The sequence below is a fragment of the Peromyscus maniculatus genome, chromosome 8, assembly GCF_049852395.1.
Source record: "Peromyscus maniculatus bairdii isolate BWxNUB_F1_BW_parent chromosome 8, HU_Pman_BW_mat_3.1, whole genome shotgun sequence".
Classification (NCBI taxonomy): Eukaryota; Metazoa; Chordata; class Mammalia; order Rodentia; family Cricetidae; genus Peromyscus; species Peromyscus maniculatus.
In genome coordinates, this window is record NC_134859.1 from 70,841,172 (window position 1) to 70,855,314 (window position 14,143).

At 42.7% G+C, this 14,143-nt stretch overlaps 1 protein-coding gene across 4 annotated transcripts in view; it reads right to left on the minus strand.

Annotated features, from left to right (window-relative positions):
* Positions 1-14,143, minus strand: part of Tada2a (transcriptional adaptor 2A) — a 47,502-nt gene that overhangs the window by 12,450 nt on the left and 20,909 nt on the right. For all 4 annotated transcript variants that reach the window (XM_076543060.1, XM_076543061.1, XM_016001711.3 and 1 more), the window contains 4 exons: positions 12,353-12,441; positions 10,752-10,824; positions 659-722; positions 21-64 (listed from right to left, as the gene is read on the minus strand). In XM_076543060.1, the coding sequence (XP_076399175.1) occupies positions 21-64; positions 659-722; positions 10,752-10,824; positions 12,353-12,441 (270 nt within the window). The remainder of the gene's footprint in view (positions 1-20; positions 65-658; positions 723-10,751; positions 10,825-12,352; positions 12,442-14,143) is intronic.

Here is a 14,143-nt window from a genome sequence, read left to right on the forward strand (position 1 = left end):
AAAAATCAGTTCATACTCACATCGAAACTTTCTAAGGTTGACTAATCCATGATCTCTTATAATTCTAGAATGAAAAACCACAATAATCTATGTATTAAAGGTAAGTTTCTTATTTGGTGTCTTCTATATGCTATAGTTTTTATTACACATCCTAAATATTAAGAGGTGGAATATCAGGGTCCAGAGAAATCAAGTCTCCACAAACTTCTGAATTAGCTTCTAATGGAGACCCACACACTATGCTTCTTGAGGTATAGGGGACTCTCACAGATGACTTAGTTACCAGTGACAAATGCTGAAAAAACATGTGTGTGTCAAGATGGTTGAGAAGGAAATCTGCCCATATCATGAGACTAAGCTACACAATTTGTAGAAATGATAATTAAGAACAGTCATTTAAGGGAAACTACTAGCCATGATCATTTACAACATTAAGTATTTACAACCATACGTTTACCTACTTTGAAGCCATTTGAAATAAATATAGATTGACCATGTTTAAATGGGAGACCATTATAAAATAAAAGATTTAACAGCAACTCTCAACAACCGGGTTCTGAAAGGTCACATGGTAAGCCACAAATGGAGTGTTCTTATAGACAACACGCAACCAACCAGTCCAAAGGTCAGAGACAACAGGATGACTTTCTATACTTACTTTTTTCGTCTTTGCCTCTCTTTTAACCTGGAATGATAGATATCCACCACAGCCATCTTCAGAGCTATAAATACAAATACACATATAAACATAAAAATAAAAGTCAAGCCGGGTGGTAGTGGTGCGCACCTTTAATCCCAGCACTCGGGAGGCAGAGGCAGGTGGATCTCTGTGAGTTCGAGGCCAGCCTGGTCTACAGGGTGAATTCCAGGATAGCTAGGGCTACACAGAGAAACCCTGTCTCGAAAAACCAATGGGAAAACAAACAAACAAATGAACAAAACAGAAAAAGCCAAGACCAAAAAAACCCAAACAATTATTTTTAAGGGAGGGTGCTGACACAGAGTTTTGCTATATGGGCTGGTTTTGAACTCACAGCTTATAGCTCTCCTCTTGCCTCTGCCTCCTGAGAGCTGGGATTATAAGTATGCACCACTATGCCTGGCTTACCCAAACCTTAACTATTCTATGAAAAATATCCTAGCACACTAAATTTCTCTATTAGTAACTAACAATAATTGTTATCATTATTTTGGTGGCACTGGCAACCAAACTAGACCAGACAAGTTCTGTCCCACTGAGCTACACCTCCAGTTCAAAAATGAGTGTTGCTGTAACTGCACAGGATTAATCTCAAGAGCCAATGACAGGCCAGCATTGATGGACAGTGCTGTGTGTTCTTATAGTAACATTTTCAGCTGGGCAACAGTGACTATTTACAGTGCTGAGTTCTGCATTCTGTGATGAAAAGGTGCATTAAGCAGCTTAACCACAGTAAAAGCCATGACTTGCTTGCCTGCTCTTGTCCTAATCCTTTCTAGTTTTAGTCTCAGGGTAAATATGAAGAGGGCGAGCTGGAATCAGTACCACAGTACTGCTCCTTCTTCATCTTCCAAGTTCTTAAGGATTCTGTTTCTCTTTTCATTCCTCACCTCATTCCTACAAGCCTGGCTTCCAGGGTTCTAAGTTCCGTCAGACTGTACTATCTAAAACTCTAAAACTATTGTAAGCATCACATCCTGTTGGATATCCCTATTTGCATGGCTTCCATTGCAAACTTACATATTCTGCTGTTCCCCATCTTTGTTTAACAGCGTTAGAGTAAAGCGAGTAGTCTAAGACAGAAACCAACCTGGAACCTCTTTTGCCTCTTCCTACGTAGCCAGCTAGAGTCTTATCTAAACATCTAATGTTTCCTAAACCATCACTTTCTGTCTAATCCCATCACTCAACTGAGGCATCTTACCATCCTGATGCCACCTTATGGAAGAACATTATCATACTTACTGACTATGGTCCCTGCCTTCTTCAACTCCCTCCCTCCAAGTGGGACTGAGAGTATTATTTCACAACACAATTTGATGGTACAGTTCCTCTGCTTCTAATTCTTCAGCTCACCTCACCACTTAGAGGAGCTCAAGCTCTACACAGTATGCACAGCCTTCCACTGCCTTGTTTCCTACCATTTCCTCGTAGGCCCTCTATACCACAGTCAGAAAACAACCAGCCCCAGATCACACAGGTACTAAGAATAGATCAGGGATCTAAATGCAGGTGACCTGCGTCTAGAGCTGTAAAAAAAACAATGAAGTCAGGCATGGTGGTACATGCCTTTAATTCTCTGCATTTGGGAGGCAGAGGCAATTGGATCTCTGAATTTGAGGCCAGCCTGGTCTACAGAGTGAGTTCCAGAACCACCAGGCTACACAGAGAAACTACATCTCAGAAAAACAAGGTAGCCTTCCATATGTGGGCTATTTGTTAGTGGCTTTACTTTCTCTGTTGCGCCTATCCTAAATCTGGCTTATTAATAGTATACTAATAAAAATTTCAAGTTTAAAAAAAACCCACAGGCAGTTTATAATTAGAAGACCTCTAGGGTTACAAAATGAAGACTAATTATTAGCAATTCTAGAAGAAATCACGAGTAAGATATAACAGCACTACACTGCTTAACAACCACCCTTCTGTTAAGAGTCCCAAAGAACCTTAATTTAACTGGCTTCAGTACATTCTGGAACTATCTTAAGAACGTGTTACCTCCTTAAGCTTTGTGTGATGTAGTGTGTGTTCGGGTTTTTTTCATTACTGAATACATTCATGGAAGGAAGAAGGGCCAGCATTGCAAAACAACCTGCCATGTGTCTTTTGAAAAGCCAAAGTGCATAATCCAAGTGTCAGGAAATATAATCTTTAAAAACACACCAGCTTTCCTAGCAATGAATTTGACTATGTATGGGAATATACATTTATCTTACAACAAGTAAGCTTCATTCCAAATTAGAGCCCAAGAGCCCCTGGAATGCTGCTAATTCAAAAGCAATGCAAACTCATCTTCACCCCTGGTACAGAGGTCCAAGTTCAAGATTAGCCAAGGATAGCAATGAGCCATGTTCTATTAGTTTTTTCACAAAAAAATCTTATTAGGCACAGTAAGTCAGATCTCATCTGGCTGAATCTCCTACTCAAGGTCCAGCTACCTATCCCAGTAGCAGTCAGTCCCTGAAGGTTCCTCCACAGACAGTTTGAAGGCCACATTTCTACTCAAACCAGACTATATGGTAGAAGGAGAGAGAGAGAGAGAGAGAGAGAGAGAGAGAGAGAGAGAGAGAGAGAGAGAGAGAGAGAGAAGGAGAAGAAGAAGAAGAAGAAGAAGAAGAAGAAGAAGAAGAAGAAGAAGAAGAAGAAGAAGAAGAAGAAGAAGAAGAAGAAGAAACCAATGACTCATAAGAATTGGCAATTTCTAGGGGTTTGGGGATTTAGCTCAGTGGTAGAGCGCTTGCCTAGCAAGAGCAAGGCCCTGGGTTCGGTCTTCAACTCCAGAAAAAAAAAAAAAAAAAAAAAAAGGCAATTTCTTTTACTGTATGAAGGCAAACAAAAGTCTCAAACTATGTACAATCCTGGCAGGCTGGGGGCAAGATAATAAATTTTAGCTGGACCTGGTAGAACATACATGCAACCGTCCTAACACTTGGAAGATGGCGACAAAAGTATTAGTGTTCCAGTCCAGCCAATGCTGTATGAATACCTGTCTCAAAAAGTCTCTGTCTCTGTCTCTCTCTCTGTGTGTGTGTGTGTGTAGGGACATGGGTTTTCAAACCCTTTAGGTAACAAACTGGTGGGTTTTTTCTTTTTCTTTCTTTCTTTCTTTTGGAGACACTCTCACTATGTAGCCCTGGCTGTTCTGGAACTCACCAGGCCCTGGCTGTCCTCAAACTCACAGAATCTGCCTGTTTCTGTCTCCCCAGTGCTGGGAATAAAAGTGTGTGCCACCACACTCAGCAGCACACACTTTTAAGAAGGAAATCTTCCTTGATTTGGGGCTTGTTCCATGATAACAGTCCTGCAACCACAGGACAATCCATACCCTGCCTCTGTTTAACAGACAGACGGCGGGCAGGCTGTGGAAGGGAGAAAGGGACATGAAAAAGGGAGGGAGGAAGTGTCTAACGTGCAGTATGAACACATACAAAGTTTACAATGGAGTTGTTTTTTTTTTTTTAATGAGAATGGAAGGTTGAGAAGTAACAATTCCAAACGGAAAGGAAAGAAATTATTAATAGTGGAATACTCAGAGAACTCACATTTAGGTCCTTTACATCTTTCACTTATCTATCCATTTAGATAAATTCTATAGAGAAGAAGTAGCTTGGAGATCAGTGCAAACTGGAGATGTTTTGATGAAAATATTTTTGTAATTTTGTAAAACACTAACTTTACCATGTTGTTTCCCAGGACTTGTGTAGGAATGACTGAAAGAGAAAAGGCCTTGAGACTGTACTACAAAAATAATCTATAAATAGATCCTGCTGACCAGCGCTTCTACTGCTTGACCATTCTGGTGTCCCTGGCTCCAGGCGCCAAGGGAAGCAGCAGCAGCAGTGGAGGAGAACTGGGAAAATGAGCATTTGAAACTGCCCCTCAGCAGCCAAGACTGCAAGTCCTAACAGCACCAACAACCCAGAGGCACAGAGCAGGAGGAAATAAGAAGGCAGGCCCATGGAGACTGAGAATCATTAGTTCACATCCCTCTCTGAAAATTCAGAGCTCCAAGTACGAGTTTGCCAGACAAACTGGCCAGAGACCACTAAATAGAACCACCCAGAACCTACCCACTGACACGAGGCCCTGAAACCCCAGCTCTGGGGGAAGAATAGTCGCCCTGTGATTACACTGGGGACTGATAGTTTCCAAATGGCTGGCCTTAAAATATTTCAAGAAGTGGGCAGAAGACAGAGGCAGCTCCTTCCCACTGCAATGTATTTCTAACATTGTTCAAAATAGCTAGCAACATGTTTCTGTTTTCTTGACAGAAGGCACTTACTGCTTGCTTGGCAAGAAAATCAACTGAAGACTGAACTGCAGAGAGACCAACCAAAGCCCTCACAGACCTGTGACTCAGGTAATCCCAGAAGCAAAGCTCTCTAAATCACACCTGTAATCCCAGGACACGGGAGGTTGAGGCAGGAAGATTAGGTTCAAGGTCATTCTCCGTATGAGTCTGAGGTCAGCTTGTGCTACATGAGACTCTGCCTCAAAACAGTAAGGGGTGAGGCTGATGGCTCAGAGGTCAAGAGCTCTTACAGAGGACTACAGTTCAGTTCCTAGCACCCATGTCTGGCAGCTCGAAATGGCTTGTAACTCAGCCAGGTGTAGTGTCGCTCGCCTTTAATCCCAGCACTCGGGAGGCAGAGGTAGACTCATCTCTGTGAGTTCGAGGCCAGCCTGGGCTACAGAGTAAATTCCTGGAAAGGCGCAAAGCTACACAGAGAAACGTGTCTCAAAAAAAAAAAAAAAAAAAAAAAAAAAAAAAAAAAAAAAAAAAGAAATAAAGAAATAAAGAAATAAAGAAACAAAAACAAAAAACCACCCAAACCAAAACCAGGCTAGGAAGAAGACTCCGTGGGTCTGAGTGACTGTTATGAAAGCAAAAGGACCCGAGATCAAATCTACAGAACTTATGTAAAAGCTGGGCATGACTGCTTGTGTCTCTAAGAGCAGAGAAGGACAGATCCTGGGAGCTTGGTGACCAGCCAGCCTAGCTAAAATGGGGAGTTTCAGGTTCAATGAGAGACACAAAGTAAGGTGGAGAGTGACTGAGGAAGATACCTGACATCTTCCTCTGGCCTCCTCATGAACACACATGGGTATGTGCACCACATATACTGATGTATACACACACACACACACACACACACACACAGAAAAGTGTTGTTCCTTCAAAAACATAATAAAATAGGTTCAGGTGTGGTGGTGCACACCTTTAATCCCAGCACTTGGGAGACAGAGGCAGGCAGATCTCTGAATTTGAGGCCAGCCTGGTCTACAGAGTGAGTTCTAGGACAGACAAGGCTACACAGAGAAACCCTGTCTCGAAAAACTAAAAACAAACAAACAAACAAAAAAACAAAAAAACCCCAGCACTCAGGAGGCAGAGCCAGGCGGATCTCTGTGAGTTCGAGGCCAGCCTGGGCTACCAAGTGAGCTCCAGGAAAGGCGCAAAGCTACACAGAGAAACCCTGTCTCGAAAAACCAAAAAAAAAAAAAAAAAAAAAAAAAAAAAAAAAAACAAAAAAAACAAAAAAACAAAAAAACAGTCATCCTGTCCTTGCAAGCTTTTAGCCAACATGCACAATAATTCCAAAATGGAAGACTACTGACCTAATAGCTTTAGTCAGTTAGTAGGAAGCCAGAGGCAAATTACTTAACTTTGCATACTTATTTGAATGTAAAAAGGGAACATTATCTATTCCTACCTCTAAGTGCGGTGCAGCTACACAAGACGACAAATGTGAACTACAGAAAAGAAACGACCACAAACATATTAAGGGTGTGAAGACGGAATGTGGTAGGTGTGGTGACTCTTGCCTGTAATCCTGGCACTTGGAAGGCCAACTCGGGAGGATGGCCATAAATTTGAGGCCAGCTTAGGCTACAATGTAATATCCTAATAAAAAAAAAAATTTAAAAAATTTAAAAAAAGAAAAAATAGGGCTGGAGAGATGGCTCAATGGTTAGGAGCACTGGATGCTCTTCCAGAGGACCCGTGTTCGATTCCCAACACCCACTGGCAGCTCACATTGTCTGTAACTCCAGTTCCAGGGGATCTGATACCTTCACACCAATGCACAGAAAATAAAGTTAAATAAATTACTTTAAAAATAAATACAATAAAAAACAAGGGCCAATGAGAAGGTTCAGTGATTACAGACACACAGCACCAAATCTAACAATCTGAGTTTGATCCCTGAAACTTACATGGTGGAAAAAGAGAAAGAACTAACCCCTGCAAGCTGTCCTCTGACCTCCATATTAGTGTCATGGCATGCACACATATACATACACACGTAAGTAAATAAATATGAATCCCCACCAAAAAATAAAACCCAAACCAACAAAAACTAGATAGTATTATGCAATGCTAAGAACACACTGTGGGGATGGCTCTGCTATTTGCTGCCTGTATATAGCAGGTGAATACTTAACCTTTCCACGCTCCAATTCCTTCATCTGTAGAGAAGAAATAATGGGAACTCTCAACACACAGGGTTCTGTAAGTATGAGATGATCTCACAGAGCTGGGGAAGTGGTGCACACCTGTAAGCCCAGCACTCAGGAGCTAAAGCAGAAAGATGAAGAGTTGGAGACTAGCCTGGGTTACAAAGCAAGACCGTCCCAAAAGAAAAAAAAAAGACTTCATACATGTGAAGGGCTTAAAATGGTACCTGGCAAACAGTAAATGAAATATGTGTTAACTATTATTAATTATTATAGTATTTATATCTAAACTGCCCTATACATAAACAGCTGGATCTCTATAAAACGAAGAACAGTTAACAAGTGAATGCAATGACCAACTGGACCTCTGGTATACAGTTAAGGGTCTGAAAGCTGGAAAATATAACCAAAGACAAACACTCTGAAAAAATTTTAAAAAAAGGGTCCATTGCTGGCAGAGAAACCTTGATGAAATTAGTTTTCTACATAGAGGGGGCATGAAAGTTTGGCATGGTGGCACATAAATGAAGTATCAGCACTTGAAAAGCAGACAGACACAACAGGATCCCAAGACTGCCTTGTCTATACAGCAAGTTCTAAGCCAGCCATGGCTACAGAGTTAGACCCTGTCTGAAACCAACCAGCCAGAGGGAACATAAACGGTACTAACATGTAACCCCGAGAAGCATCACAAATACCAACTCAGCACATAGTGCCCAATGCCTCTAACCTGCCTGGGTTATGGAACAGTAACAAGAAAGCTGACCCATCCATAAGTTTTGGACCCTGGGACACTTAGGGAAAAGGTTGTCCACATATGTAGAGAGATTTTCACAGATGAATGGAGGTGAGCCAAGTGGGCTCACTAAGCATCTGCCCGGAAATCTCACAGCGTCACAAGACCAGAGTGCCGAGGTAATGAGTCTTCTGTGCTTCCTTCTGAATCAGTAATAGCTTATTTCAACAGAGGAGGAGACGGTACCACTGACGAGACTGCACAACTTCCTTATTTTCCTCAGGCATTGCTTCACGGGACATGCCTTTCCTGGGCCCATGCTGAGAACTTTCTGGTATACTTGGAATGCAATTAACTATCCCTCTTGTTGTATCCCATGCCTCTGTAATGGACCACAAAGCCAATTTTATTGTATAAATTCCATGAATCAATGCAAATCTCTGGGTGACACGAAGAGCTTATTGGCATAAGCCCACATTCCTTCCAGTGGTTATGAGTGAGGGAGCCTAAAGGAATGTTGCTAATGCCCATATGTCATATTAGGAGTCCAGTGGTACGGAACACCACATCTGCATTGCACACCATCGTTCACTGGAAACATGCACACCTGACTCAGTAGTGTCACTCACTCTTTACTAATGGAGACACAGAAACAGCGAGCAGGACTCCAAGGACTTGCCCAAGATTCCAGTGACTCAGAAGCAGGCCCAAGCTTGAATCAATGTCCCAATTCTCACCAATCCGTGCCCCTCTGTGTGCCAGGTATGCTTAAAAGCTCCTTCTTGTTCCTTCCAGAGACTTCTTGGACTCCTGGAACCCTTCACTCAGTGTTCTAAGAGCCAGCCAAGGTCACGATGCCAGAGAAACTACTGTAAGAGCTCAGAGCCATAAACAAGTCACCTTTATGGTGCTGCCAAGAAGGCACCCCCATTGATCTCCAGTGCTTCTGGAATATTCTCCTAAAAAGCACCTATTTGTATATTGTTGGAAGGGCTTGTTGGCCAGAAGTCACACTCGATTGTCACCTGGCAGCTTTTTCCAAAGCTTGACATGGGAACTCCCTCCCCAGTGAGACATCCTGATTTAAACCCACCTTTATCTGGAGAATGTCCCTGGACCAGGAGGACTGACCTTTTCTGAAAGCTCTCTAAGCCTAGTTGCCTGATTTATCTTTAGCTTGACCTCTGGCATGTTCCCTGCTAGAAGCCTCCCCTGCTGCACATATGATAACTAAGCCTTATATTAGGAGCTTTGCCATAGGACCCTGTTGCCACATATGAAGCCTTATGTCAGGGCTGTGCCACTTAATGCAAATTAGGGTTTGTCCCCAGGCTCCCCAGTCCTACATATCTCCTATACTCTGGAATAAAGCTGAGCTGATTCACTGAAGTCATCTCCTGGAGGGCTGTCTCCGTCGTACCCACAGCCATCTGAACCCTGTTCCCTGCTACTGCTCTCTCCACCCTTGTGAATCAATGCACCAATGATCCCGAGGAAGAAGAACCACAGTGTACCACACAGTTCACAACACTCCATCTCCAGTGTGGGGGAAAGGGTGCACCTAGTGACTGCAACACTCAGGAGGTGGACATATAAGAATCAAGATCATTTTGGCTATAAGGCAAGTTCGAGAGCCTAGACTATATTAGATACATCTCCATTTTTAAAAGGGGAAGGGGAAGCCGGGGAAATAGTTCAGTTGGTAAAGCTCTTTTCTTTCTTTTTTCTTTTTTTTTTTTTTTGGTTTTTCAAGACAGGGTTTCTCTGTAGCTTTGGAGCCTGTCCTGAACTAGCTCTGTAGACCAGGCTGGTCTCGAACTCACAGAGATCCACCTGCCTCTGCCTCCCGAGTGCTGGGATTAAAGGTGTGCGCCACCACCGCCCGGCGGTAAAGCTCTTAATCTGAACCTACATTTAAAAAAAAGCTGGGCTAGGGAGCACATACTCCTGGGGTATGAAGACAAACGTACCCCAGGGCCCGCCGGCTATCTAGTCTAGTCTACCTGGCAAATTCCAGCTACTGTGAGAGACTGTCTCAAAAAAAAAGACAGCACCTGAAGAATGACAACCTGAAGTTGCCCTCTGACCTCCAGGTATGTGTGTACAGGTATACGTAATACATAGAGACAGACAGACACACACAAGTACAAGTGTATATCTGAGTAATAATGATAATAATAAAATGTAAAATCAACAGTTCTGAGAAATGAGAGCTGCTAATTTTGATCTAAAGTACACCCGTGAAGAATGGCCATTTCCTCCTGATGGCTCACTCCTTTAATCCCAGCATTCCAGAGGCAGAGGCAGGAGGATATCTGAGTTCGAGGCCAGCCTGGTCTACAGAGTGAGTTCCCGGACAGCCAGGGCTACACAGAAAGACTCTGTTTAAAAAAAAAAAAAAAATTTAAAAAAGGAAAGGAAGAAAAGAATGACCATTTCCTAACTACATGTTAACAAATGATGAACATTCAGTACCTGTAATTGTAACTGAAATCCAAGATCTGTAAACTATTTTCCTACCATCTAAGGAAGCAAGGGCCACTTCATCAACTACCTCAATATGGGCTTTCCTCAGCCCAAGGGACTGGACAGTCCCAAGGACTATTAGGTGACCAATATTGTTACTATCATCACAAGTCATTCAAATGGGCCAAAACTTAACAAGAGGGGAAGTTCAGCAACAAAGCTACTAGATTTTGGCTTTTTTGTAGTGTCTGCATCAAACCCAGGGCCTAGGGCACACTCTACCACTGAGCCACGTCACTAAGGGCAGAGGACACGTTTTATTAATCCTTATACTCCAGCATCTGGAACAGTGTTATCAATACTTGTACTCAGGAAGCATCTGATAAACATTACCGTGTAAGATGTCTGAGTCGTCTTCAACAAAATCAATGTCTCTTAAGTCCCATTCTGCATAATTGTCAAACTCCTGTTAGAGGGGAAAAAAAAAACCAAAAACCCAAACCCATCAGTTTTGAGTAATGCCTTTACAAAATCCATGCTTCAGAGGCAAAGAGAAAATTCTTGCGCCAATATTTGCTAAGCACTAAACTGGATAAAAGGCAAAGAAACTGCTCTAAGGGAAAAATTATAGGAAAAATCTGGGAGACTTTCAGGCAGTCATGAAAACAAAGAGAGCTGGGACAGCAAAATATTAGAAACAAAGCCAAGCCTACTGTTTAAAAATGTTTAATAGCCTGCTCATTCCAAAGAGAATCTTTGATTAGGTCTCTAAGTATTCTGGCAAGAAAGTTGCCTGCATTAATTCATTTTCTTTTTATCACCTTTTGTGGGATCTGTTTAGTTTTAATGCTGCTTATACACTACGATTAGAGCAGTCTATTCGAGGACAGTTCAGGGAAGAGGGTGACTCTGGGGAAGCTCTGCACTGCCACATGCCATGAACAAAATGCCTAACTGGGTGCTACGGCAAGCTGGGGTCTAGTTCAACACCCCTATCTCCACGAGCACTGCAGATGACATCAGAGAGCAAATTTGATTTTTTTTTTTTAAACAGGGTTGCAATGTGTAGCCCTGGCTATCTAGGAACTCACTCCATATAGACCAGGCTGGTCTTGAACTCACTGAGATCCACCTGCCTCTGCCTCCTGAGTGGCGGGATCAAAGGTGTGTGCCACCACCACCTGACTGCAAATTAAATTCTTAAGACTACTTCCACATTTATTTTTTTTTAATTCTGTAGCTCAATGAGGAAGATAGATTTTTTTTAATTATTTATTTTTTATTTTATGTGTGTCAGTTTTTTGCCTCCATGTATGTCTGTGTGAGGGTGTCAGATCTTGGAGTTAGAAACAGTTATGAGATGCCATGTGGGTGATGGAATTGAACCCAGGTCCTCTGGAAGAGCAGTCAGTGCTCTTAGCCACTGAGCCATCTCTCCAGCCCTCGAGGAAACAGTTTTAATGGACATATGTATACATACAATGCAGGACTCAGCAACCACTACTCAGCCCACTGCTTACTTGGGAGATAAACTTCTATTGGAACATAGATATATCCATTTGTTTATATATTATCTATGCTCCTTTTCTTTTTTTAGACAGGCTCTCACTACACAACCCAGGCTTATCTAAAACTCAAAATGCTTCTATGCTATTTCTGCACAATAACAGCGAAGTTTGGTTGTGACAGAAACTTAATATCTAGGAAACTTAAATGTAACCTGGCCCTGATACAGCACAGCCTTGAAAACCCCTTGCTATGGAATGACAGCTGCAGAAATTTCACAGCCACAGTGTTGCACCCTGGGAGGCCGGGTCCCCCTCAGAACTGTCACTGCTCCACAGGTGCTCACAATGGGAAAGGAGTGAGCAAAGTGTGACTCCAAGGGCCTGGAAATGACAGCACCTTGAAAATCTCCCTTAGTAAGAGATAGTAACCTCACTGGAAACAAAGTAAGTTTTTCCTTACTGTATGCTACAAACAGTTTTTGTTACCTCAATGAAATCTGCCCGAGCTGGCATGTATCCTGCCATGTCCCGAGACAGCAGTGAGTCAAAGGCAGGCCGGGGAGGGTCATCCGCAGCTGGAACGAACAATGGGTTTTCTTAATCAATTAGACACTGACATGGAAACGTCAAATAAATGTCTTTATTTATAGTCTGGACTCAAAAACAATAAAACTAAGTGTTGCCAAATATTTGTTTACACTGTGAAGATGTGTCTTTGCCAAGGTGCCTTCTGATTGGTTTAACAAAGAGCTGAATGGCCAGTACCTAGGCATGAAGAGGTTAGGCAGGAGTTCTGGGGACAGATAGGACTTCGTGAAGAAGAAAGGCAGAGTCGCCAGCCACACACTGGGAGGAAGCAAGAGGTGCCAAATGGAAGAGAGGTAACACCAAGTGGTAGAACGTAGATAATAGAAATGGGTTAATTTAAGTTATAACAGTGAGTTGAGACAAGCCTAAGCTAAAGGCCAAGCTTCCATAATTAATAAGATGTTTCTGTGTCGTTACTTGTGAGCTGGCGGTGGACGGTATGATGGCACACGCCTGCAATCCTAGCACCTGAGAGGCAGAAACAGGAGGGTCAGATCAGGGTCACACTCAGCTACACAATGAGTTCAAGGCCAAAATATATGAAGGCAGGGTATCACTATGTAGCTGAGGGTAGGCTCAAGCTCTAACTCCCTTGCCTCAGCCTGCTGAATGCTGGGTTACAGGTGTGAGGCACCACATCCCACTCTGAAACAAATTTCTTTGAGAAAAAAGATCTAAGAGAATAAATTCAAAGGTTTTATAAAGAGTGAAAAGGTAATTATGAAAACCATAACTTCATTCTTTTTTCTTTTTTGGAGATAGGGTCTTCTATGTACTGGCTGCCATGGCACTTGCTATATGGACCAGGCTGGCTTTGAACTCAGAGATCTATCTCTGCCTCTGCCTCCCAAGTGCTAGTGTTGTTGTTTTTATTTTGTGCTGAAACAGATTATTATATATCTTACACTACTCCCAAACTCACAATCCTCCTGCCTCAGCTTCCCAAGCGGCAACTATGTGGTCACAGTCATGTGCCACCATGCTCACCAAATCCTAGACTGATTTCCTGATGAAGGAAACATTCTCTGATTTGCATGTATTTGTGCAGGCAGGCACGTGCAGGTCAGAAGACAACTTGCAGAAGTCAGTTCTCTCTCTACCATATGGGTCCCAGGGGCCGAATTTAAGTCAGACTTGGTGGCAGGTGCCTTCGCCTGCTGAGCCATCCTGTAGCCTTGCCCTCTGATTTTTCCCAAAATGAATGAAAAACAAAAGGAAACAAACCAAAGACATTTTCCTCCACTGTTGTTATAGGACTCAAGTATCCTGTCTGCCCGGTCCTTTGAGTAGTAGGACCACTATCAACTTACAGATCTCAGCCAACTCAGAAGCAAAACATCCTGGATTTTGAAGTTCATCCAGCTGAGTCCCAGCACCAGTCTACAACAGTTCTACAACTTTGTACAAATTGTTCAGCCTTTAAAAAAATCTCAGTTTCCTTGTGTATAACACAAAAGCATCCGTTCCATTGATTTCACTGGGTTGCTGTTAGGAACAAACAGGCCTAATGGACTTGAGGGAAGTGCTAACATCCGAAGTACTATTCAAACAGGCGGCATCAGCAACCTCGGAGGCAGTCAGCCACAAAGCTGCTTCCAGAAGTGAGGAAAGGGAGGCCACTGGGAGAGCATTCATACATCACTGGTACTCTGGGGCCATTCACAGAAGATGCTTGTTTGTAATTCCTCA